Below are 23,747 nucleotides of genomic sequence, written 5' to 3'. Positions count from 1 at the left end.
GTATTCAGTCTCTAATGAAAAAAGTTACTAATTTATGAATGCTGGTAACAATTTAATTAAGTTTGAAATCAATACAGATAATAAATCATTGTGTGGCACGGGTTTTTTTTTTCCTTTTGTGTACATCATAAAAAGATCATGTAGTTATGATTTTAATAATACAAGTACAGTAAAAGATGTTTTGATTATGGGGCGTGGGTGTGTATATATGGTGTCATTATAGTTGGTAGCAGAATTGATCCCTTGCTGCCAGCAAACAGATTTGTTTTTCACATCCTCTTTTATTTTTGTCACTTATATAGAGATGTTGCTAAAAAGGCACTTTAAATTCACATAAAACACATGCACATACTTTAATGAGGTGTATTAAAAAGGGCAGTTTTCAGGTGATTTGTATACTTACATGTTTTTGTGTATAACTATCACAACCTATCTAAATATTTTTGCAATTATTACATAAATCCATAGCTTCATTTTAACTATTTAAATATATTTAAAATATTTTAACAACATTGAATTTCATGACAGGCAAATATATAATCCCCATTTTTCTCAAGATACTACTCTGGTTGCAATGTTATGTACTTTATACAGTATTAAGATTGTGAGTGCTGGAGGGTTTCTAATAATTGGAGTTTACTTATTTTGGTACCATACGTATAAAACAGTGGTGTTCTCGGCCATATATTTTTAAGCTTTTTCTCCTGGTTCATTAATACAGTTATTTCTTCTATTCTCAATACTTCGCCAGAATTTTCATGTGTTTTAAAGTACCAGTATTACAATGGACAGAGATTTTTTTTTTCCCTGAGTTGCAACAGATTATCCATTGAAAGGGTCTTTTGCTTAACTGCCCAGAGTCTTGTGGGGCCAGCCAGACACTACTCCAGATGGCAAGTTGTTAGGGCTGGAAAGAATGGCTTTGGAAGACTTCTCACCAGATGAAGGCTGTAATGTTGGGATTTTACTGTTTAGTTTTTTTTTCCCCCTGTAGTTCCCAGGGTGGGAAGGTGCTGGGATGGAAGCAGAGTGCCGCCCGCCCACCTGCTACCACCTGTTTAGCTTTTGCAGTTTCTATAAAGCCTCATCTTGGCTGCTTGACACAATCATTGCTGGCCAGCAGGAGCCAAGGAAAAGGAGATCTCTCTTAGGAAGTTACGTCTTCAGATCGCAGCCCTTCACCATTGCAAAATACTCTCCTAAACTGAATCAGAACTTCTCTCATTTGTAACAGCCATTTGGAGTTGTTGTGCCTTTAATCCAGTAAAATCCTTCTTGGATTAAACGGACCATTTTTCTTCAGTAACATACATTTTGAGAATGGAGATTTCATTCTTTTCTCTCATTTTGAAATTAAAAAAACTAAAAGAATGAAAGCATAAGACATAAAAAATTCTTCATTCATTCTTTAAACAATAAGGAACAATTTTCAGACATTTCCAGAAGAACCAGAAGAACTTTTATTTTATTATATTTATTTTTTTTAAGAAGCTAAGAAAAATACTCCATAACTGATATTGGGAAACAGATTCAAGAGGTACGAAGGCTACTCGCATTGCTAACCATTGCTTAAGGAAAAGTGCTTTCCTTACCACTTTTTAGGTACCGATTTTTTGCTAGGCAATCTTTGTGTGTGTGGAAGTGGAGCTGCATCAAGTATGAAAACCTGTAAATCCAGTCACTTGGAGTCAGGTGTGGAGTCAGAGCTGCAGTGCAGAAGTGCAGCAGGCTGTGTTGTGAAGTGCAGTTCGGAGAGGATGGAGAACGCTGCCAAGAGAAGGCTGGCTGCCAATGCCCGCGAGAGGAGACGGATGCAAGGGCTGAACACAGCCTTCGACCGCTTGAGGAAGGTGGTTCCGCAGTGGGGCCAAGACAAGAAGCTGTCCAAGTATGAGACCCTGCAGATGGCTCTGAGCTACATCATGGCTCTCACCAGAATCCTGGCCGAAGCTGAAAGGTACAGTAGTGAGCGAGAGTGGATTAGCCTGCACTGTGAGCACTTCCATGCCGACAGCTACCACCACTACACGGCACAGAAACCGGCAGCGGACAGCGAGCCTTACGCACAGCGGATATTCACCTACCACCCCGAACACTTCCAAATAGCTAATTAAAACTTGTTGCCAACTAAGAATATGCAGCAGGCCAGATGTGTAATTTAATAATTAGCAAGAGTTAATCTGCTTGACTAAGGTAATATTGGCGTTATAATAGCTGGCTCTTGTTTGCATTTTATGGTAATTTGACAAAATAAATTTGCTCTGAGAACATAAAATCAAAATGCATTTAGGATGATTGAATTTATTTTAATGCTGGTGGAAATTATACTTTTAATTTGAAATATTTCTGACAATTGTTTCCTAGTTCATCTAGTGCATTTGATGCTTTAATTAAATAAGTTTTGGGGTTTTTTTTTTTCTGTGATGAATCATGACAGTAGTTCTACAGATCATGGGACAAGTTGACCCATGGTGTAACTGAATGGAATAGCACCAGAAATGAACTTCATTCCATGTTTTTCTTTTTATGTCAGCTTTAAAGTTGTTCTTTGGTTTCTTTTTGCATAAATGGTTCACATGGAAAAAGTTTTATAAAGTATTGGTGTTCTAGTCCTCAGAGAACTAACTTTCTTAAACTTTGTAAGTTTGACATATGGTTTCCAAGACTATGTAGATTTGCTTTAATCCAATTTGTGGTGTCTCTTGTATGCTCGAAAAAGAGCTAGTTTCAAGTCATGGAAGGAATGTTTTATTTTCAATGACTGTAAAAGCATGTGTGATTATATACCATAAATGAGAATGCTTGTGTGAAAATAATCTAAGCTTCTAGATTTTTGTAGGCTTGAAATGATGGGATTTTATTTTTTAATCTTATGTTATCTGGAAATAATAACAGATTTTGTAAATCATAAATAAAGTGTTTTCTATGTTATGTCCTCACCAAATATCTGAAATTCCTACCCTAGGCATTACTAACTAGTGGATTTTCTACCCCAAATGTTACACTACTTCCATCACAGTCCTGGCAGTTTAATGTGTTGAAGAACCAGCCAGCAAATGATACTGGCTTCCCAGATACAGTAATGAGTGTGTTTTATATGCAAGTTTGGAAAAAATTATGGAACATTCTTGAAGAGCAGCTGAGTTCATTTCAGCCCTGGTGATGTGCTGAATGGTCTTTTGTTTGTGTGCTGCTTTCACTTGTGTGGGGTGGAGAGGTCTGGGCAGAAAAGGCAGAAGAGGGAAAGAGACTGGGAGGATGAAAAAACACGTAGGAGAGGATGGCTGGGGAAGCAGATGTGTTTGTAGTAGGGTGAAGAGTCTGCAGAGGCTCAGCTGTCTGTGCCTGTTGAGGTGGCAGCAGACTGTGAAGCTGAAGGGTGCTTCTGCGGGTGCTGCTGAGGGGAGTTTCCAGAGACAAACCCTCCCTAATGTTAGCCAAGAGAGAGAAGGAGAAGGGGAGCTGCTGTCCCACAACAGCTGTTGGTGGATTTCCAGCAGGGAAGGCTTGCAGGTTCCCTGCTGGCTGCTGCCATGTCTTATACTTTAGGATTCTTTCAAATGACAAATGAATAGCTTTGATAGGAGTTATTTTCGACAATTAAGCAGCTTTCAGAGAAGAACAAAGACATTACTAGGAACTAAGCCCTGTTTGGGGGGAGAGGGACTGAGCTGCAGGAGCAGTTCCATAGAAAGACCTGACCGCCCTGTCTGTCTCTCCCTCACTGACGTTTTGCCCTCAATTACTGTTGCAGGCTCCTGCTTTTCCTGGGGTGGGAGTTGGATGGTTCCTGGTGTGGAAGCTGGATTTCAGGCTGGTTTAAGCACAGGTGGAAGAGGCACTGTATATTCTGAGCAACTCCTTTAAACACTGGCGTTCAGGAATAGGTTTTTAAATGTATATTTAGCCTCTTCAACAGTAATGAATAGTGTTAATTATTAAAATGTGGGCCTTTGCTTTGTATGAGTTACATTAGATCTTTGTCAGCAAGCAGAAAGTGGATTTAGCATCAGAGATATGAAGTCTTGTTACTCATAGAGACAGTAGAATTAATTGTTGTCCAAATAATCAAGTTAATGCTGTTTGAATATTACTGACCATTAAGTGGCAAGTTTATGTATGTAATAACAATGAATACAATTCTTAAATAATTCAAGGATGTGCCATCTTACCCTAATATATTAGCTGTAAACTTTAGGCAGAAGTTTTAGGTGAGACAGTTTCAGGCAAAACTCTCTCACCTGCACTGCTAGCACAGCAGTGGGTTTTCCATACTGAAACAGGATGCAAATAAATCATCTGATTATATGACATGGAGAATTTAGATTAGTGAGAGATAGCCTAAAGGTGAGGGTTTTTTGTTTTTTTTTTTTTTGTTGGGACATGACATTGCAGTAATTCAGGTAAAAGTACTTAACATCCATTTCTCTTCAGTTTTGTTTCTTCCCTGTAACATTACACTTTACTTTCTACTGCATATGATGATATAGTTAAAAAGAATAAAGGATTAGTATGCAGGGAATGGGTAAATGGTAGTAAGCTCTCATAATGAACAAAGCAACAGAAGCTGTAAAATATCTGTGCTCATGTTACCAAAAGTTATTGATACTTGAAACTGAAGCCCTACAAAGCACTTCAGAGCAGTACATAGGTTGTGAACATGTGTAAATCAGGTCATGGTGTCAATCCCTGCTATTGAACAATATGTTAAGGTTATAATCCCCTGCAATCCCCCTTCTCTTAGATTTTGTTCTGCTAGTGGGATGTGAATGTTTACTGATGCTTTTATTTATAATTAGTAATATTACTGGTGGGAAAACTTTTATCTAAGTTTTATCTAATTTTATCTAGTTTTTTTATCTAGTTTTTTTATTTTATCTAGTTTTATCTAATTTTATCTAATGCTATACTGTTCTTGTTTCTTGAGAGGGTGCAGTGTTGAGCTGGAAGTTGGGATTTTCAGTTTACCATAGTACTGAAGGCAGCAGAGTAAATTCTGTGTAGTGTATACATAGCTGTCTGTCTACTGATGATCCGTTAAAACCTTTTGGGGAGTTAGCTGAGGCAATGGGAAAGTTTAATCATTAAAAATTGTTTCTGAGTGCAGTTTGAAAAGCAGATAATATCCATGCTGGTTGGGACTTCTCAAACTCAGCAACTGTTCAGCAAGTCATTGGTTTCTTTTCATAGCTTTCCTTTACAAATACTTCAGTGACACTTTGTGAAATATAAACTTGACTGTTTAACTTGGGTTTGATTATTGCTCCCAAATATCTGTTCCCCACTGACTGATGCTTGTCAGATAATGGCTCTGAGCCACCTTCTGTACTGGACTTTGCTGGTATGGGCATTTCATACCCCCTTCCCTTAAATAATTATTGCTTCTATTAGGCCTCCAAATATGCAAAAGCTTAGATGCTCAGAGCTTGGTGTGTTCTTAGAGGTTGAGTTTTGTCTGCTCATAAATCTTTGTCCCACTGAACAGCAGTGCAAACGTGAAATACTTTTGTTTGTGATACCAGTACCACATCTGATACATCTGTCCAATTATCACTCTACTTGTAGAACCATGTTACTGTGAAAACAGTGGGGATGAGAACTGCTTGCTTCATTAAATATGTGTTGCATGCTGTACAGATACATGATTCACTGTTGAAACAGTGTGAAATTCTAATGAATTATTTGTGGGAAATTATGCTCTATTATTCTGCAGGGTTATCTATTTGAAGCTATAAATACTCTGTTTCTATGATTCTTTTAATCATACCATCCTGTTTTGACGTGCCCAGAGTTATTTTTGAGCTTGGAGCTAGAGTGACATTTTAACTGCATTGACTTTTCAGTGGCTAAAAGCAGGGTTAGGGTAGCACATTCCCAAAACCTGTGTTAGTATTAAAAAGTCAATGCTTTCTTCCTGATCATCAGCATGTCTTACAACTTCTGTTCATTCCAGTTTTTTAGGCTTCTGTCTTCCATCTCACCATTTGTAAGGTATTTATGCACAGTCCATCTTGTACTATACATTCATACAGGGCAAGACTCAGTTCTTGACTGGAATTCTGAAATGGTGCTACAGTACCCATTCTTAAAAGTAAAAATGTGACTGACCTCAACTATGGATTTGTAAAGTCACTGACATTGCAGCTTCCTCCTGTGGGGAAGCATGAGTGTCATTAGGTATTTCAGTATTTATCTCACTCCCTCTTTCTTGTTAAGTAAAACTGGAGAACTCTACTTAAATTCGCAGCACTTATGGCCCAAGATTTCTTTTTATTATGTGATAAATGGTTCCTTATAGTGGACTTGAAGTATAAAGACATTAATAGGAGAAACTTATGTTGCTTGGAGGAAATGATAAAATGTAAAGGAGCCACTTTAGCTCATGGAGCGAAAATGGTCTTCGGAACATTTCCTTTGACTTGGCAGGCACAGAAGTACATGGAAATCAGATAGGAATGGAGAAGCATGGTTACATGGGAGGGCAAAATTGATAGTAGCAGATGTGATGGGACTCGTCCTTTCTTTGATTCCGTTCTGTATCTGAGTTATGAGACCCAGCTTTCTTCAGGTGTTGGGTTTGCATCTGCTGCTCATTTAAAATCTGTTGCACAATGTACTGATGTGCCCTTATACAAAGGAGAAGCTCTCTCGTTCACGTTGAAGGCATGTGTAGTGAAGAGAGACCTTCAGTGTGGTGTGTGTGTTTGAGTGGCCCTCATTCAGTTTTCACCTGTTCAAGTGCTGGATACACAGCAGGGGTCGAAAAGATCAGTGCTCTCCAGCAGGTGCCCTGTGCCTGAGTGCACAGAGAATGGTGCAGCAGTGTTGGTCTGGGTGCAGCAAACAGGTGTCTTGGGCAGGGTGGGGCCAGGTGGCCAGTGCAGCAGGCAGACTCTGCACCAAGTGTTGAGGCAGTGGAGTTCAGCTCTGACACACTGTAGGGAGGAGTATATTTTAAAACCAATGGGAACTGATATCAAGAATTGTTTAAAAAAGCAACAACTTTATTTCACAACTACCTCTTAGAAGCATGGCTAGTACATAAGTTGACAATATTTATGATTTTCTTCTAAATAACGTGAAGTCTGATTTCATTATTTGGCTGTCACGGCAAAGTTCTGAGAAAACTTTTGACATTGTTGCACATTTTCACGATTGTTTGAACATGTGGAGGACCCAGTCTTGCATGCAACTCTGAAGCATTTATTTAAGTTCAGGTGAGATGAAGGGAAATACATTACTGAACTGGCAGGTGTTTGTTTTTTGCTTTCATGTGCACTTAAAATATACTGTAAAACCGACATGAACATTTTTCTTCTCAGTGAGAATGGCTTTGGAAAAAAATCAACTTTAATCAAGAAAAAAAATTAACTAGAATTTTGAGGCTCAAAGTCAATATTTTTGTATTGGAAATAATAAGGCAATTATCAATTAATTGTGTCTCCAGTATTAACAGTATAAACATTTCATTAGGTTTTGTAAAGACATTTTCCAGAAACTAATGCTTTTAAACCTGGTAGCATTATGAACACAGTTCTTAAATGAATTCTTATTCCAGATTCATTGGTTGAAGTACCTACAATTACTGTAAACAGTTTGGGACTGGCTGTTTTTTACATATTGAGATGAAGACTGCAGACTTGAGTTTTTGTATTTGAAGTTAGTTTCTCCTTAGTTTAGCAGATGTAAGGCATTCAGAAGGGTTGCTCCACCTTCCAAGTGGAAGCAAGGAACTCAATCCAGTGGTTTTAAGGCAAGAGGTCCAGTGATAGCAATGCAGTCCCATATGTAATGCTGCTGCAGGCTGGGTTTGCATCACTCTGGACCAAAAGTTTAAAGTAAAAGTAATACTTTTTGAAATCTAGAATTGCAACACAGAAGCTGTCATTTCTGCTCTAGTTTGCAATACAGTGTACCTCTGGTTGTATACAAAACCAGGATTAGCAGGAAATGGGAAATTAAATAAACCTACAAGATTTTGAATCAGTAAACACTTAAAAGGTTACAAACCCGAGCATTTCTGTATCACACTTGTACAGCATTATGCTTCACATTGTGGTGGTTTCATGGACTTCTGGAGGTTAATTGCTAACAGTGACTTCAGTGGAAGGTCTGACATTAAGTTTTCTTGCTGCACTAGCCTGCTCTGAATAAGAGGATGAAATGCTGGGTTAGTGTGAAGTAGAATTGATGATTCAGTAAACACCAGCAATGAGCAGCCAGGTTGTTCAGGAGGGAGCAGAGTTGCAGAGATTCTAGCACATCCTGACGCAGTGTGGCAACATAATACTGCCCTACTGTCCTTCTCTTCCACAAGCCTTTTCCCCTTGTCTTATCCACCACTTAACAACACAAATGTAATTTTGGTGTCTTTTTCTTGCAAGTTCTTCCTTGTGACCAGCACATCAATATTATCATTAATGGCATTGGCATCCATTTGCACAAGCTGCCTTTACAGGCTCACTTCATGGGCTCAGTACATGCAGAGGAGAAATGTCCTGTAGCAGTTAATGAACAAAATCTAACAGCCACAGATCATTTGGGATCAGATTCTGAGTTTGTTTTTGTCAGAGCTACTGAAAGTAGTTGAAATTGCTGACTTCTGCGTTATGTAGGGAAATGTGAAGGGTTTTGATCCTTTTGCTAATAAATACTGTCCAGGAGAGAATTTTGTAGTTCACCTAACAGATTTGGTGATCTACTTTCTGTAGCTAACTCTCACTGAGATTTCTGGGCCCCTTCTTGAATGACTAAGGATTAATCCTTCTTACATGAATCTTTGGGAAAAGTCTTTCAGCAGTACCTTCTTGTCCTCCCACCTCCAAAGAACTGAATGTACATTTTAAAAAACATTGTACCACTTAATCCTCAGCTTGTCAGGTCAGAGATGGGAGTTTAGAGACACTCCACTGATACTGTAGAGAAAAGGTGAAGAGATATGGATTGCATATTTACACTCTACATTTTGTCTTTTAATTTGCACTGGTTTTGGGTGTGGTGTCTGATGTTGTAAACCACTACTGCTGTCAGTAATATTGATCAGTATGATTCCAGCACTGGTAACCAGATATTTGCCAGTACTAAGTACTAGTATTTCTTTCTTCTACACTGTGTGAAGAATGCTTGTAGCTAGACTTGCCTAATAGGATAGATTCCAACAAAAAGAACAAGTCTGTGCTTGCTTGAATTCTTAGTTTCTACTCAGCTGACTGAGTAATCCCGGTGGGATATTCAGACAGGCAGTGGAAAATGAAATAATTTAGGAAACATAGAGTGATTTAGGTCTAAAGAAAGCTCAGGGGGTCATCTGGTCCAACCTCTCATTCTCAGCCAGGCAAAGGGGCCACAGGGGACTTCCAAGCAGGCAATCTCTTGACTAAGGTTGTGTTTAGGGATAAAGGCTGATGGCCATTAGGCAACCTGGAATAGTTCAGATCAAAATTTACTTTCTAGTTCATGAAATAATGGGAAGACCAGGGCTGTAGATGTGAATAGAGTTTGATCTTTTTGTGTCTTAATTCTCTACCTTCTCATTTCACAAACAGCACTGAATTAAGCAAGCAAAATCCAATAACATTTTTTGTATTATTTTTCCCAGAGTAGTAACTAATATGGGAAACTTAAAATTTAGGGTTTAGTTTTGGAATCCCTAAGCCATCTTAAAAACCAAGTGAAGATAAGAAGAGCACTAGATTCTCTATCCTAGAAAATCAGACCCACAGTATGTCTTAAGCTGGGCATCTCATAACTGAAGTCACTTAACTCAATGCATCACTTTTAATAGCCATGAGTTTTATTTTGTTTGCCAGGGAAGAGGTACAACATGGGCAACATCTGCTTTTCCATGGAAATACCGTTTTAACTCTTAGGATAAGAATGTGTTTTAGCTTTCTGGTCTGTCCAGTCTGGGGTGAGTTGCGTGAGATTTCTAACAAAAGCATGAGAGTTATAATGATGGTTTTGTTTTATGGTGTTCACTGAAGTGGGAAGTAAAACAATACAAGAAATTTACTTCCTTTAAAGCCTTAGGGAACCAACAGTTAGGGACAACAGAAGCTGTACTTGTGGGAAACCCAGATAAAAGCTCTCTGTCTCTGGCTATATCCAGTAGTCTTTTGCTCTTAAGACAACTCCCCATTGTTTTCTTTGAATATGTAATTTTTTTAAGTTAAGTTTTAAATTTGAAAAAAACCCCAAATATATAGTCTAAAATGAAAGTATCTGTTAATTTTTTTTTCCATCTCTGTGACTTTGATAGGACTTCATTGCATTCTCCAGCCATGTTGAAAGCAGTAAGAAGTGCTTGTGAACAATGTCTGGAGAAGAGGGTTAACAGTAATTTAAATATGCAGGAAAACATCTTAAACATTCACAAATTCTAAGAGCTGGGAGGTGTTAATGTAACTCCCATAAATGCCTAGTATATTTAAATCAATCATTAGGTGTTGTCACCTAACACCTTCTGGTGAGCTTTCATTAATTTGCCTTATTTATTACTACTGCTAGTTACAGTAGGGTTTTATTTTTTTTCTTTTTGCACATAACTGTTACTTGATTTTTGTATACTAAGAGAATTTTCAGTCTTCTTGTTAGACACCACAATTGTGATAATTTCCTAAATGTTGGTGAAAATTTGCCAAGTCGTAATTGTTTTCCATTTAGCTGTAAAATGAGCTAGATGGTAGATGCACATTAAAAATTAGGAAAAAGAGACTGATACTTAAAAGTTGTTGAAGTTGCAAGCTTGGTGTTATCTGTGTTAAAGTCAGAGGATCACTAACATGGTAAAGAAAAAGGTATGAAGCACATCTGTAAAATAGTTTCAGCTATGGGTTCAAGAGAACATGCGTCAGACAAGAGGAATTTTTATTTCCTGTGTTAGTGCCTTATGCACATGCCCTGTACCTTATTTTATGAACCCTTACACCAAGAGTATGCAGTTCATGGAGTACACACACACACAGATATAAATATGTAGGGTATACAGCTGTACCTACATGAAATACTATATTTGTCTAGTCTGGAGTTCAAAAATTCTAAAATAGTCTGGCGTAATAATCATGTATAAAAATGAGTTACATCTTTTCCCTTTAACTTGTGCTTTGTGATTATTTGGCATGTTTTTTAGAATTACATTCAAAGTCTTGTTGTTTACCCTCATTCAGGATTGTTGTTGCTGTAATGTCAATGTTTTCACTGGCAGTATTCCAGCTAATCATCATCAATCCTTACCATGGCAGCTACAGTGCAGTAGCTCTAATTCAAGAAGTCAAAGTGGTATTGGCTTTTAGGTGCTGAAAACTATGTTTACTATGTAATTCTTACCAAACTACACAGTACTGAATTTATTGCACAACACTTCATACCACAATTATCCTGCATTAAAATCATATGCAAAAGTCTTGTACGATATATTACTTGCAGCATTTGCAGCAGCAGAACACTTAATTACAAACAAATTGCTTGTAAACCTTGAGCATCTTGAGTTGTACCTCTTTTTTGTTTTATTTAGTTTTTCACAGTTCTAGTACCTCCGCAGGTGCAACTGGAACAAGTGTTTGTTTTTCAAAGTTCTTCACTCTCCACCAACTTTTGGGTTGGGGATGAAAACAACATGGGGCTCTCAGGAGTGGGAAAGGCAGAGAAGATGTCGAGTCCTTGGCTGCTGAGGTTTGTGTACCGGCTGCCAGCAGGGCGGAGCTTGACTGCTTGTGGAATCTGACGGTGCCACTGAGCTGAAGCAACACAAACACAAAGGGCCATATAAACCTCGAAGTTCGGGTCACAGGGAAACAAGAGAAATCGATACACACACCTGGACAGTTGCTTCCAACACCCTTGAGGAGAGCACAGCATTGTTTTTTCTGGTTTAGGGTGTGTTCTTTCTAATAATATCATTGGCATGGTTTATATGTTCAGTATTTTTATTGAAGTCTACAGATAAAATTCCATCCCAGTTCAGTTCAGTGGCAACATATACATGGATTTCACTAAGTCCCAAATTTAAGGATTGAATCTTTGGAGCCTACTCCAAAGCTCTTGCAATCAAAACTAAAAACATACCATAGTGTGCACAGAGATGAACCAACTGGACAAGGCTCTGATTCTGTACTACTTCATCCTCTGGATGGCTTTTCTTCAAGGAAGTGTTTGCAATTTTTATTGCCCTCCAGTACTTACAGCTACTAACATGTTTTCTAGATTTTTTTACGTAATGAAAGAAATGTAATCCAAAGACACATATTCAGTAATTTAAAAGTAGTATTCAACGTGTTCCCATATGAGCAAATACTGCTAAAATTTTGTAAAAATTGCATAATGCCTAACAGTTGTTACTTCTAAAACACTTAAGGGAAAATTGTATTACCTTTGCCAGTGTTTATCCATATGGGTTTGCACCCAAATTAGTTAGACATACCTATCAGCAGTTAAAATGAAAGTCAAGTTCAGGCTCCAATACTCTGAGGTAACTTAGTGGGGGAGACTGCAATCTACATGTTAATCATTGATAGGAAATGTATTTCCATGCTGAATTTTCACTCCATCAGGAAATATTTTAAAAAGAGCCTAGTTTTTTCTTACAGCCCTAATTTTTTTTCTACTTGAACTCATTATTTACTCATTATTATTTTTCTTTGCACGTGGAATTGCAAATATCAGACCACAACTTCAATCACTGGACCCTACCCATTCAAAATAGCACAAAGAAAAGTTACTTCTGTCACTCACTTTGGGGCGTGAGTTGCATATTTTAGAAAATGTGGTTGGAATTGGGAGGCATTTCTTGATTTCCATATTTTTCCTGTTTGTGCCTTGAATCCTTCATACGCAAATTTGTCTTTGAACATTTGGATACCTAAGGAATTTTTTCATTTTGTATTACCTTTCTTGAGTCAGCCTCTCCCCAGCCCTCGCTGGATCCTTCCATTACTATTGCCCATATCACCACTAGGTGGCAGGAGGCTGACAGAGATGCTCTGGTGATTTATTTCTGATAATTAGGTGGGGTTTAAAAAAATTAGAAAAACGAGTTTGAGAACATGTGGGTTTTCTTTCTTGCTTTTTTTTTTTTTTTTCCTTTCTTTTGAATGTCTGGTTATAATCCAGTCATTTTTTGGAATATATATGTAGATACATATAAAATCCAGTTTGTGGAACATGTTTTCTGTTTTATTATGCTGCTGAAGTGATCGGAGTACTCTACTTTGTCTATTCTATCTTGCAGAGATAACAGTTAAATGATGTGCTGTAGTTCTTTAAATGGGCTGAGGCCTTCTGAGTCCTACACAAATGTATTAGGTGTAAAGTAGCCCCCAGCAGTTAGGCTTGGTTTGCACCACTTGTGCTCTGGGGAAGAAGGGGTCCATTTTCTTGTGCACAATTTATTGTTCCATCAGGTCAGGGCTTTGGCACAGACACACGTCAGAGGCAGTAGAGTTAAGGTTCAACTTATAAATATATGCTTATGTGTCTAGGGATTCTGGAAGGTGGAAAATGGGAGTAGAGAATATTGTGCAAAACTCCTCCTTAGGTGTTTCTTTTTCCTTACCCTCCTTTAGGCCAATGCAGTAGAGCTGGTTTGGCCATTTAGCTGTATCATTGTATCTCTTCTGGGGCCTTATTAAGCTGTGGCCATGCTGTGACACTGATATCTAATCCATATCAAACCCATAATAAGAACTAGTTGAGGGTTTGTTTTATTTACCAGCCAACACCTACCGTATATGTCAAGCCGAGCAGTACAGGAGACAATGCCAGCTTCGTTCTTTGCAGACAAGGTGTACCAGCCTGCATCTGCTTTCTTGGCAGGCTGGATCAGGAGGCAGACGTACCCTGTTGTATCTTGATGCATGCTGGGAACACAAGTGTTCAGGAATTAGTATTTCTCAAGGGCATAGCAGCTTTCAGATTTTAAAATATGTATATTAAATATGAAATGGATACATTATAATTTCTATTCTCAAAGAGGTAGTAGTCTGAGGCATCTGTAGTCAATAGATTTGCTTTGAGTGTGGCCTCAAACAATGATCAGGAAATCTCAGATCTGTTCTGGCTCCTCTCAGTCCTTTGTGCACAGCCAGGGTGTGACAGTGGAAGCTGAATTGTTGCTCTGGATATGTTAATATTATTTTTCGAATACTAATGAACTAAACCTGTGCAAAGCTGCTGCACAATCATACTGTATTTTGTCCTAGTTCAGGAGCTGGAACAAGAGCATAACAAAATGCCAAGAGCACTTGTAAGAAGTTGTGATATTTTTCGCAACAGCAACCAGAGCCAATCAGAAGCTTTCTTGAGGCACCTTTTTCCATGAGAAAATGACCAAGCGGGAAAATCAGAAAGGTTTGTTTAGCTGTCACTCTAAAAGAAAGCTGCTTCATTGTTTCCTTCACTTCCTTTGCTTTCCAGGGATCTAAGACTTTGTGGCTACAATTTCTAGGAAAAACTTTTCAGTAGTGTGTAGCAGAACTGAGATTCCTCTGCTCTCTAGGCTGAGGTTAAAAAGGCTCTAGGTCCTTTTCATCAACCCAGGTTTCAGGTTTCTCTCGTTATAAAGGAAGAAGTGAATATATATTTTTCAGGTTTCTCTCGTTATAAAGGAAGAAGTGCAAGGTGAGCACTTCAGTACACTTGAAGTTGTAGGATGTTCTGAGATTTGAGATTTTGTTTTCTTATGAACTGGAATGAAACCACAGACTTTCAGGACATGAGGACATTTTGTGCTTCCGACAGCACTAATAAAAAAGGGAATGTTCACCTTTTGCTCCCTGCATAATTTGCCTTAAGCTGGGGATGCAGTAGTATAAGAGCTGGTGTGTGTCCTTATCCTGATACAAAATTGTCTCTTGGCTTCAGGCAGGAAGACAACAGTGGGGCAAGATAGGGACAATCAAGGACAATGCTGCCCATGGACCTGTGCAGAGCCACTGGAAGCCTTTGGGGCAGGCAGTCTGGTCTCCTGGAGTTGTGGGGTGTGGGAGGTTTCCCTCAGCCATTCCTCTGCTGAGCATAAGCAGCAGTCCCCCCTCATCCAGTTCATCCATAAAGATATTAAACAGGACTGAGCTCAAATTAAACTTGACTGGGCCCAAACCATATAGACTACAGGCTGTTGAAGGTCAGAGTCAGATGGGGTTTTTGGAGAGGAATAGCGGCCTCTGAGTGGGGACAGGGCAATGAAAGAGTTTTCCAGGAATGCTTCTGCTTGTGATAGGTGTGCATCCCTAATAGGTGCTGCTGCTGGGCCACCTTTCTGTACTGATAGCCTGCAGGTATGTGTGGTGAGATGTGGTACTTCTTGGAGCTGATATCAGACATCTAGTGACTGCATCAAATCATTAATTAGAACCAAGTGAAATGCTAAAAATCAGATATATGCTGAAGTAGATATCTTAAAAATAAAATGAAAGCCATTAATTTATTAATTGCAGATAGGCACATTATTTCATCACCTTTTCTTTTGCCAAACTGAAGAAATAGTGATGCATTAGACTGCAAGAGCTGCACCTGAATGTTGTTTTATTTTGTAAGCATGGATCAAAGTCTTTGCCTCTGTGACCAACTTTGTTATCAGCCTCTGTATCTGATATGATAAACTCTCTATTATCCCATGCTCTGGGGTACTCAAAACCATGTCCTAGCTGTTCTGAATTTGAATTCATGCACAGTTATAACTAGACTGGGGAAAAATAGCTTAGAGAGAATAAGGTGCTCAAATGCATTAAAATACCATATCAGAGTATCTTTGATGAGGAGATTCATATGCTCTATCAGGCCTATGGCCCAAAAGCTCTCTCCCCACCCTCTGAAGCAGTGGTGTATAGTGAACCAAGGAAACAGCCATTGTTCGCCTCACAGGGAAGCAAGTTCTTTCATTGTTATGTGGGTGAAAGTAGTTGTTTGCAAAACACCACCATCTGTGCTTATCACACAAGTTTTCATGGATAAAGTTGGTCCAGCCACAGGAAACTTCAGGCACGACATGATGGTACAGTACCTCATCCTCTCTCTGTTTGATGGGATGGTCTCATTATCTTTCTTCCAGTAAAATACGGGAGGTGGCATTCCCACAACTCTGCACTCTAATCTGACGGGGTACCCTTCTGGAACACCGCAGTTCTGAAGCTTCTCCAAAAACATTGGGGCTCTTTTCACTTCCTTTGCTGGAAAAAGAATTATTGAACAACAGATCTTTTATTCTTTCTTTCGCTTTGGACAGTATGGAAGAACATAATAAAAATTATTCTTGTGACCAAAATAGGTTGTGAGTTTTTAGTGGGGTATTGGAAGGGAAGTGAAACGCCATGACATAGCTTCTGTAAGGGAATGTAAAGTAAATAATAGACAGAACTGAAGTTCATGAAAGCATTTATGCATGTCTAATGGGTCAAAACATTAGACATATTTACTTTCCATTAATAGACCTTAATTTCTATTGCAGGAGATTAATGCCAGATCCATAAATTTCAGTATCTCACATCTTTTTAAGTCTTTATTAAAGAGCAGTATTCAGATTTAAATTTTTCTCTTTAAAAAAAATTTTAAACTGATAAAATTTGGGCTGAAATCTAGGATACCTCAACATTTATTATGAATTCAAACCCTAAGCATTTTTTTGGGAAGAAAATTATGAATGTCATTTTGCCCAGACAAGAGAGGTAGGGTGATAATGAGGTAGAATTCTTACAGTCCTCTATTAGTAACAGGAGTGCACTGGTCAACTGAGCACCAGGTGTATTTCCCTCTGTCAGCTGAGGAGGGATATATATATGTATGTATATGTATATGTTACATATCTGTATCTATATCTATTGGATTCCTCTGCTTTCAGTGCATTAACTATTTATTTATACTTGGCTGTAGGGAAACTATGTAAGGCAAGTTTGAAGAAATGCATACAAATAACTTCATCACTGAGGCTAGTTTTTCAGTGTTTCTTACCTACAACAGTGAGCTCCAGACTAAATGAATTTTGTCCTGTTTTGTTAGTGGCAAGGCAAGTATAAGTTCCAGCATCACTTTGGGAGAGAGGATCGATGAGCAGAGAGTGAACTCCAGTCTCCCTGACCAGCATCTTGTGTCTGCCGTCTGGGAGAACAGGTTTGCCGTTCAGGAGCCACGTCAGGTCTGGAGTTGGTAACCCACTCACCTAAAACACAGGGAGACAGCTCAAGACATATATCCAACTGACAGAGAAAGGTTAGTCAATTCAGGGCTAGGCCTTTTTTCAAATGCCAGCTGAATCATGTCAGAATCTGGAGCAGAAAGATTTTTTTTTTAAATTATTTTTCAGTTTTGTTTGTCTGCTGACTCGTTCCAAAAGGGAGAAAACCAGAAAACAAACTAGCAAAAAGATAAAATAATACATGAAATATCTACATTTTTCTTAGTAAGAAAGGAAGAAACTTGGTTTATAAGATACAAAATTGGTATATGAGATTCATAAAAGACTCCTAATAATCTACTAGTTTTCCCTTTTTTTAGTGCTGAATGTAAATCAAATAAATATAAATCAAATCCCTGGGTCTAAAACACTACAGAGTTTAACAGAGATAAATAAAATATAAATTACTTTGTATTGTGTGAAATATGGTGAATATAATACTTCATAGCTGTTGAACTTACATGCTTTAGAACACTACAAATAAAGTATTTTTTAAAGATTATTAGATTGTATTATGGTATTAAAAACGTTTCCAATAGGTAGAAGTACTTACTCATGTCTAAAATACTGCTTTCCAAACAGTATTTACAAAGCAGAGAAAGGGGGAAGTGGAACTTGTCTGAGTGAGGACTGCTCTCTCTCAGGTTTGTGCAATGCCAGACATGCTTTAAGGCTTCACAAGCTCTGCCAGGATAGCAGAGCTAGGAATAACCAAATTCTTTGGCAAGCTCCTTGTAAACTTTACATCGTAAATTACCTAGTAATGAATCTTGCTCATCTTCAGGGCATTAACTTGTGCCTCAGAGCTTCTACCCTCTTCAGGGTAGAGGTGAGTGTCAGCACTGCCACCTTTGTTGCACTACAGGGACACAGAGGGGCTACCAGAATATGTTGGAGCAGATGATTCGCTTAAAGGTGTTCAATAACAGGATGTTCACTATGTGTGCTTTAACCTCTGACAACTCTTTCACAGCAGGATTTCAATCAGTAAATGGGGATGTTTCTGCCTCTGTGCTTGCTGGGGAGGCATAAAATGAACTGGGCTTAGTTCCCTCTTTTCAGGGAGTATTAATCTTCAGTAATTCAATCCAATACAATGGGAACATTTGTTTGAACACAAAGCAATGTGCTGAATCCTCTCTTTCTCACAGTTTTGTGCTATTCTGGATTATGTTCAAGAATCTAATAATGGAGCAGAGCTTCTGGAGTTCATACTGGTAAAGGACACAGTGAACATATCTAGTAATTTGGACAACCTTGTAAGTGAGCCTTTTGAGTTGTGTTTTCTGTGTTCTTCATCCCATAGAGCATTTGTTCAAAAGAAATCCCTGGAATCAGCTCAGAGACAATGGCATTAAAGAGATAGCTTTAAAAGTGAAGCATTAAAACTTGAATGGAAAATGCTCATGCATGCAATAAAGAACATGAAAACACATAGCACTGCATGTACAGAGGTAGGAAAGGGAGAGTGAGCAGAGGAGCCAGTTAATACCTTACAGTCCAACCTACAAAGTCGTCCTTCATGTGCCACCATGTCACCTGGAGCCTGTAGAAAGTATGGCCTGAAAAAGCGTTCTTGAACTGCCTCTTTGTCTCCTTCTGGCACCCGGGGTCGTGTTCTGCAACACAAAAATCACGTGTGGGTTTGGATACTCAGTTCTTTTTCTTTCCTAATGCTTAAAAAAGAGGAGGAAATTGGGGAAAAAGATGGAGAGATAGCTTGAGTTACATAAAAGGGCAGAAAGAAATGGACTGATTGTAATCTATTTCTTGGATATTTTCCATTTAGAAAGATTATCAAGTTAACTGTATCATGTAGATATAGTTACATTCCCAAGCTTCTTTTGGCTGGATTTCATTTTGCTAATCCATCACTTGCCTTTAGCTCCACTGCAATAAGTAAGTGAAATCATACTTAAACTTCCCTGTATTTGAGGATGACCTTCAAAAACGTAAAAGTGACCTGTTGAGAAGGCACTGCTAGTGTTACTTCCATTTTATGATTCAGAACTGACGTTCAATGAATGCAGTGGTTATTTTTGATGCTTTCAGTAAAAAGTATAAAGAAGGTCTGCAGGACTTCTTTCTTTCACCTGTGAGGCTGAGTTGTTGATACTCGTCCCCGAAAAGGGACACTCTGAACCATCAGGTGTCCTGAACAGCTGATCCTCCCCTGCAAATCACAATGGAAACAGAATTAATAGTTGGTTAATAGCTCATTTCATTTTAAAGTATAAATATTGAACATTTACAATGCATTAGGATTTATATTCAGAAAGTAGGTGAACTGTAGTGAAAATACTACTTTCCCAAGGCCAGTGCAGTTGAGGCAGGGGTTTCTCAGGCTCTTCCAGGCTGTGGCAATGCATTTAGCAGTGGTGCCCATCCCTGCTTTATTACTGCCACAGGTACTTTCTGCTAGTACCTTTGTACTGGCATTCTTTAAAATGCAGCCATACAGAAACTGAAAGGAAATATAATTAAAAAAAAGGAAAGAAAATTTTAAACCGGAAAAAGTTGCCTGATGAATATACTTCTAAATACATAGCTCAGCTACTACATGGGGTGAAGGAGAATGGTGTTAGGAGTGAGGCTATTTGCAGATCCACGTCTTTGCATCCTAGATAGAGAGTATAATTATGTTTGGCAACACTTCCAAATTCAATGTAACTTTGTTTTTCCTTGCTCTATTCTTTTTGCCTGAAACATGTCTGTCTCGTCACAACTGAAAAGGTACCTATCAGCAACTGGGAGTGGGAAGGAGGTAGGGCAGGAGTTATTAATGTGAAAAAATGTCCTTAATGATTTTGACTGGATGTGTAACAGGGGAGTAGTTTCCATTGGTCTTCTTTACATAGTTTCTTCTCCTATGCTCTGAAGCATCTGATTTGTGATACAGTCACCACTTGATGTCAGAGTATGTGACCTAATTGGTTTTCCTATTAACATATATTAGGAAAAAATGAAACAAGGAGTTTTGTAAAAGAGAATAAAACACCTTACTTGTGGGTTTGCAGCCATAATCGTGTAGTTGCCATCATCATCATTAGTAGCAGCTTCAATATGTAAAGAACATGTTCCATCTTCTTCTCTGTTCATTTTGAAATGGGGGTTTTTCTTGGAAATCTGTTTGCCATCCTTGAACCAGTAGACCTGTGGTGATCAGACCCACCCTGTGACTTAACAGTGACTAGAAAAATAACACAAGTTGAGCAACAACTAATGAAATTTCAGAGAATTACAAACTTCACATGTCAGTTACACTGTGAAACAGAATAAATCCAGGTTGAACTCAGAAAGCTGTGTATCACAGCTGGGCCTGTCAGGTTCTCTTTGCTGGGCTCTAGGCATGTTAGTGGTTAGATCAGTTCTCATCTTTCTGAGAAGTTCACGTTCTGGGAGGTTGTGCAGTTCTGTGTCTCCTGCAGTCAGGTGGCTGTACCTCAAGGCCTGATGCATGCTCAAGAGCAGATACTGTTGTTTTAGAAAGGTGGGGGAAATGATTAGTTTGAGAGATCTCTCCACTGTGCCCTGTGCTTAGGAGGGAGACTTCCCGGAGGGATGTATAGAAAGCAGTGGGTAGTTGGGTTTTGTTCTTTTTCCAGTTACAGTGAGAATGACATACCTTGGGAACAGGTATTCCAACTATTTTGCAGGTGAATGTAATAGGGGATCCTTCTGTTACCCGGAAATGCTTGAGTCTCTTATCAAAGATGGGTGCTATGTATTTGCCTGTAGGGATTTCCTCGTGTTGGACTTCGTCATCGGATTCATCCACCGGTGTCCGTTCAAGGCGAAATTCTATTTCATTCATCAGCCTCTGCTCAAAGCTGGAAATCTTGTATTCCTGCAGGGTGAGAGAGGCACATGTCTGAACAAGATCACTCATGTTTTGGGGTATTTGCAGCCACTGGCTCTTTTAGACTATTTCTAAAATGAGTGAAAATAAAAAAGCCTGAGTAAACCTGGGACATCCTGAAACAGTCTGAATTTGGTTTGCAGACACAGATACTGCATTGTAGATCTGCACAATGTAACTAATAAGACTGAGTTTGTTCAAAGGCAGCAAAAAAAAAAAAACCATGTAATTCCTCTAAGTCCCTGTCAAAAAAAATTATATTCTTGCACACTGTTGATCAAAAGAGATCATTAAAACATACCAAGCTTTTGAGAATTTTGTGTTCAAATATTAGTCATCTCCTAATTATAGAAATGAATGCTATATACGTTAGTTCATAATTAAATGAGGAAAACTATACCTACTAAAAGAAAAAATCAGGAAGAAAGTGAAATATTTTCAGAGTAATTTACCTTCAGGTTAAACTTGGACAGATTTCTAGCTGGTGTAACTGAGAAAGCAAAATATATTGCATTGACATTCTTAGAAGATTAAACAGGTTATGCAATAAACCCTGCATATTCCTACATAAATGAACATTTCCAGATAGTTTGATATGATTATGAACTTTCTCCTGATCCCCTGAAGTCGATTAGAAATTTCTCATCACTTAGATGTTTTGCATGAAGAAATCTCTCGTCTAGACCAGGAGGCATTTGACCAAATGTCTCTTGCTGTGAGTTGTGGAGCCTCAGACCAAGAGCCACCTTCATTCATGATTCCAACTAATGTTTTTCCTGGGCATGGTGGAGCACTGCAGCTACACCTGGATGGTCTTTTCAGGTAACACACACCGCCTGCTGCACTGCCACACACAGCTGCAGGAGCACTTTGCTTAAGTCATTACAAACTTTTGGAGGGGAAATCTTGTATTACCTGTAGAAACCAAACCAGTTTGCTCAGACCTGGATTTGTGCAGTTTTTAAGTTCAGAGCTTGTGTTCCTGCTTCTATTGAAAATATAATTTTAGAAACTAACGAATAGTAAATAAGGATGTATCCAATCCTTAGATATATTCAATTTGCTGAAAAAACAAGCTGCAGAAAATGCATCTTGTCTAAAATATTATAGAAAATAATTAAAGAACCCACAGATATCCCAAATCACTGGCAATAACATCCCTGATTATTTAGCCATTCCATCTTACTGCTGATTATGCTCTTGACCAATGCTTTCCAGATAGTAAGAAGATGGAGAGGCAGCACAAAATTTTACCTGACAAACTTTTCTGATTTCTTCAGGAGACCTGAAGTGACCAAAAATTTAGGCATTACAGCAGAGTTTTGAGGAGACAGGGGTTTGTAAGACTTGAGGTTGAGAGGAGGAAAACGTGGCTGCCACAAAATGAAAAAGTTGGAAATGGCCATGGTGGAATAAACACCCTGGTAATATCTGATTTTGGATCTGAAGTGGTTGATGTTGTGTGTTTTCATCTAAAATGTCTGTTTTGGGGAGGTTGCTTTAAGATGAGCTCTAGAAAAGGTTAGCTGTGGTAGGAAAAGGCAGCCACCTGGGAGTAGGTAGGAAAGGAATTCTATGAATGAACTGGTTCCTCCTTCCACTCCTCTCTTGTTCTCTGATGCTTCAGGGCTGGGCATTCCACACAGCTTTGGAGCAGTGGGGATAACTGCAAGGTACCAGGAGTGTTCACAGGGAGCTTAGGTTGCTGAGTCTCCCCTCCAAGATACCTTCCTTACCTTTAACACCTTCCCCCCTCTGACAGAGCCACTCTGCTCTCTGACACTGTCCTGCAAGTCCAGCTCTGCCAAGCAGAGCTTCGAGCTGGCTACTCTGTCCCAGTGTGAGATGTGCCAAAGGCTGGGAGCCAGGGGCTGGGTGGTACCAGCCACCTCCTCAGGAGACTGGCCGGAAGCTGGGGAGCATCTGACAGCCTGATAAAGTTTCATCTCCTTGAGCTTTTCTTCTCTCATGCTGCAGGTCTCAGCATTATAGATCAAATTAGGGTTTATAGATCAAATTTGTATCTCATTAAAGCTGTTGTACGGTTGGAGTTTCTCTGATTTCTCACCAACCAAACAGATAGTTTTCCCAGGTAGGTGGCAGGAGCTGGTTATAGTGTTACAAGGGAAAGTTAAGCAATCACTGTTTGACACTTGCTACTGAGAAAAGGCCTGTGTCTTTTTAGGAAGGCAGAATCAAGTAAAAATCAGGGACTGGCTGCTGTAGCAGAGGGAAATAATGGGGCTAGAAGGGCATTGCCATTACACTTTCAAGGCATCACATTAATGTGGAAGGTGTTGAATGCAGAACAAAATGCTGTAGAACAGAGTTAAATTTTGAAATACTGCAAGCTGATGGCACAGTCCAGTGTTGTTTATAGACAGCTGAGCTTAGTCAGCAGTTTTTCGTATGGATTTTTTTCTAGAATCATTGCTGTCTAAAAGAAATCATGGTATGTTAGAAGAAATTAATAGTGTAGGGTTGCTGTAGCCATGATGGCCTACAGATGAAACCAAATAATGCTGATAGAGACAATTAACATATTTTATTTCTTTTACTCTGAAAGTTCAGATCTGTTTTAAGTGATCTAACCAACTAACATAAATAAAACTTAGAGCAATCATTTTCAAATTGTACTTAACCAAATTAACCTTGTGTCTTCTTTAGATCCTAAAAAGTTTTCTGTGAATGCAGTGTATAATTTTTTCCTGCCTGATATGCTAA

General features: G+C 38.8%; 2 protein-coding genes across 4 annotated transcripts in view; one reads left to right on the top strand and one right to left on the bottom strand.

The window, feature by feature from the left end:
• The first annotated feature begins 760 nt into the window (after positions 1 to 760).
• ATOH7 (atonal bHLH transcription factor 7) lies at positions 761 to 2,929 on the top strand. Its single transcript, XM_085064289.1, has one exon. The coding sequence runs from the start codon at positions 1,659 to 1,661 to the stop codon at positions 2,112 to 2,114; it is 456 nt and encodes a 151-aa protein (XP_084920415.1). The 5' UTR covers positions 761 to 1,658; the 3' UTR covers positions 2,115 to 2,929.
• Positions 2,930 to 6,983: 4,054 nt separating this feature from the next.
• MYPN (myopalladin) overlaps positions 6,984 to 23,747 on the bottom strand; it is a 74,560-nt gene continuing 57,796 nt past the window's right edge. For all 3 annotated transcript variants that reach the window (XM_085064268.1, XM_085064267.1, XM_085064269.1), the window contains exons 13-20: positions 20,790 to 21,011; positions 20,168 to 20,317; positions 19,258 to 19,337; positions 18,657 to 18,783; positions 16,942 to 17,149; positions 15,998 to 16,163; positions 13,720 to 13,853; positions 6,984 to 11,735 (exon numbers count right to left, since the gene is read on the bottom strand). In XM_085064268.1, the coding sequence (XP_084920394.1) occupies positions 11,566 to 11,735; positions 13,720 to 13,853; positions 15,998 to 16,163; positions 16,942 to 17,149; positions 18,657 to 18,783; positions 19,258 to 19,337; positions 20,168 to 20,317; positions 20,790 to 21,011 (1,257 nt within the window). In that variant the 3' untranslated portion in view covers positions 6,984 to 11,565. The remainder of the gene's footprint in view (positions 11,736 to 13,719; positions 13,854 to 15,997; positions 16,164 to 16,941; positions 17,150 to 18,656; positions 18,784 to 19,257; positions 19,338 to 20,167; positions 20,318 to 20,789; positions 21,012 to 23,747) is intronic.

The sequence above is a fragment of the Lichenostomus cassidix genome, chromosome 6, assembly GCF_008360975.1.
Source record: "Lichenostomus cassidix isolate B80296 chromosome 6, HeHo_3.0, whole genome shotgun sequence".
Lineage (NCBI taxonomy): Eukaryota > Metazoa > Chordata > Aves > Passeriformes > Meliphagidae > Lichenostomus > Lichenostomus cassidix.
This window is presented reverse-complemented; position numbering and strand designations above follow the sequence as displayed.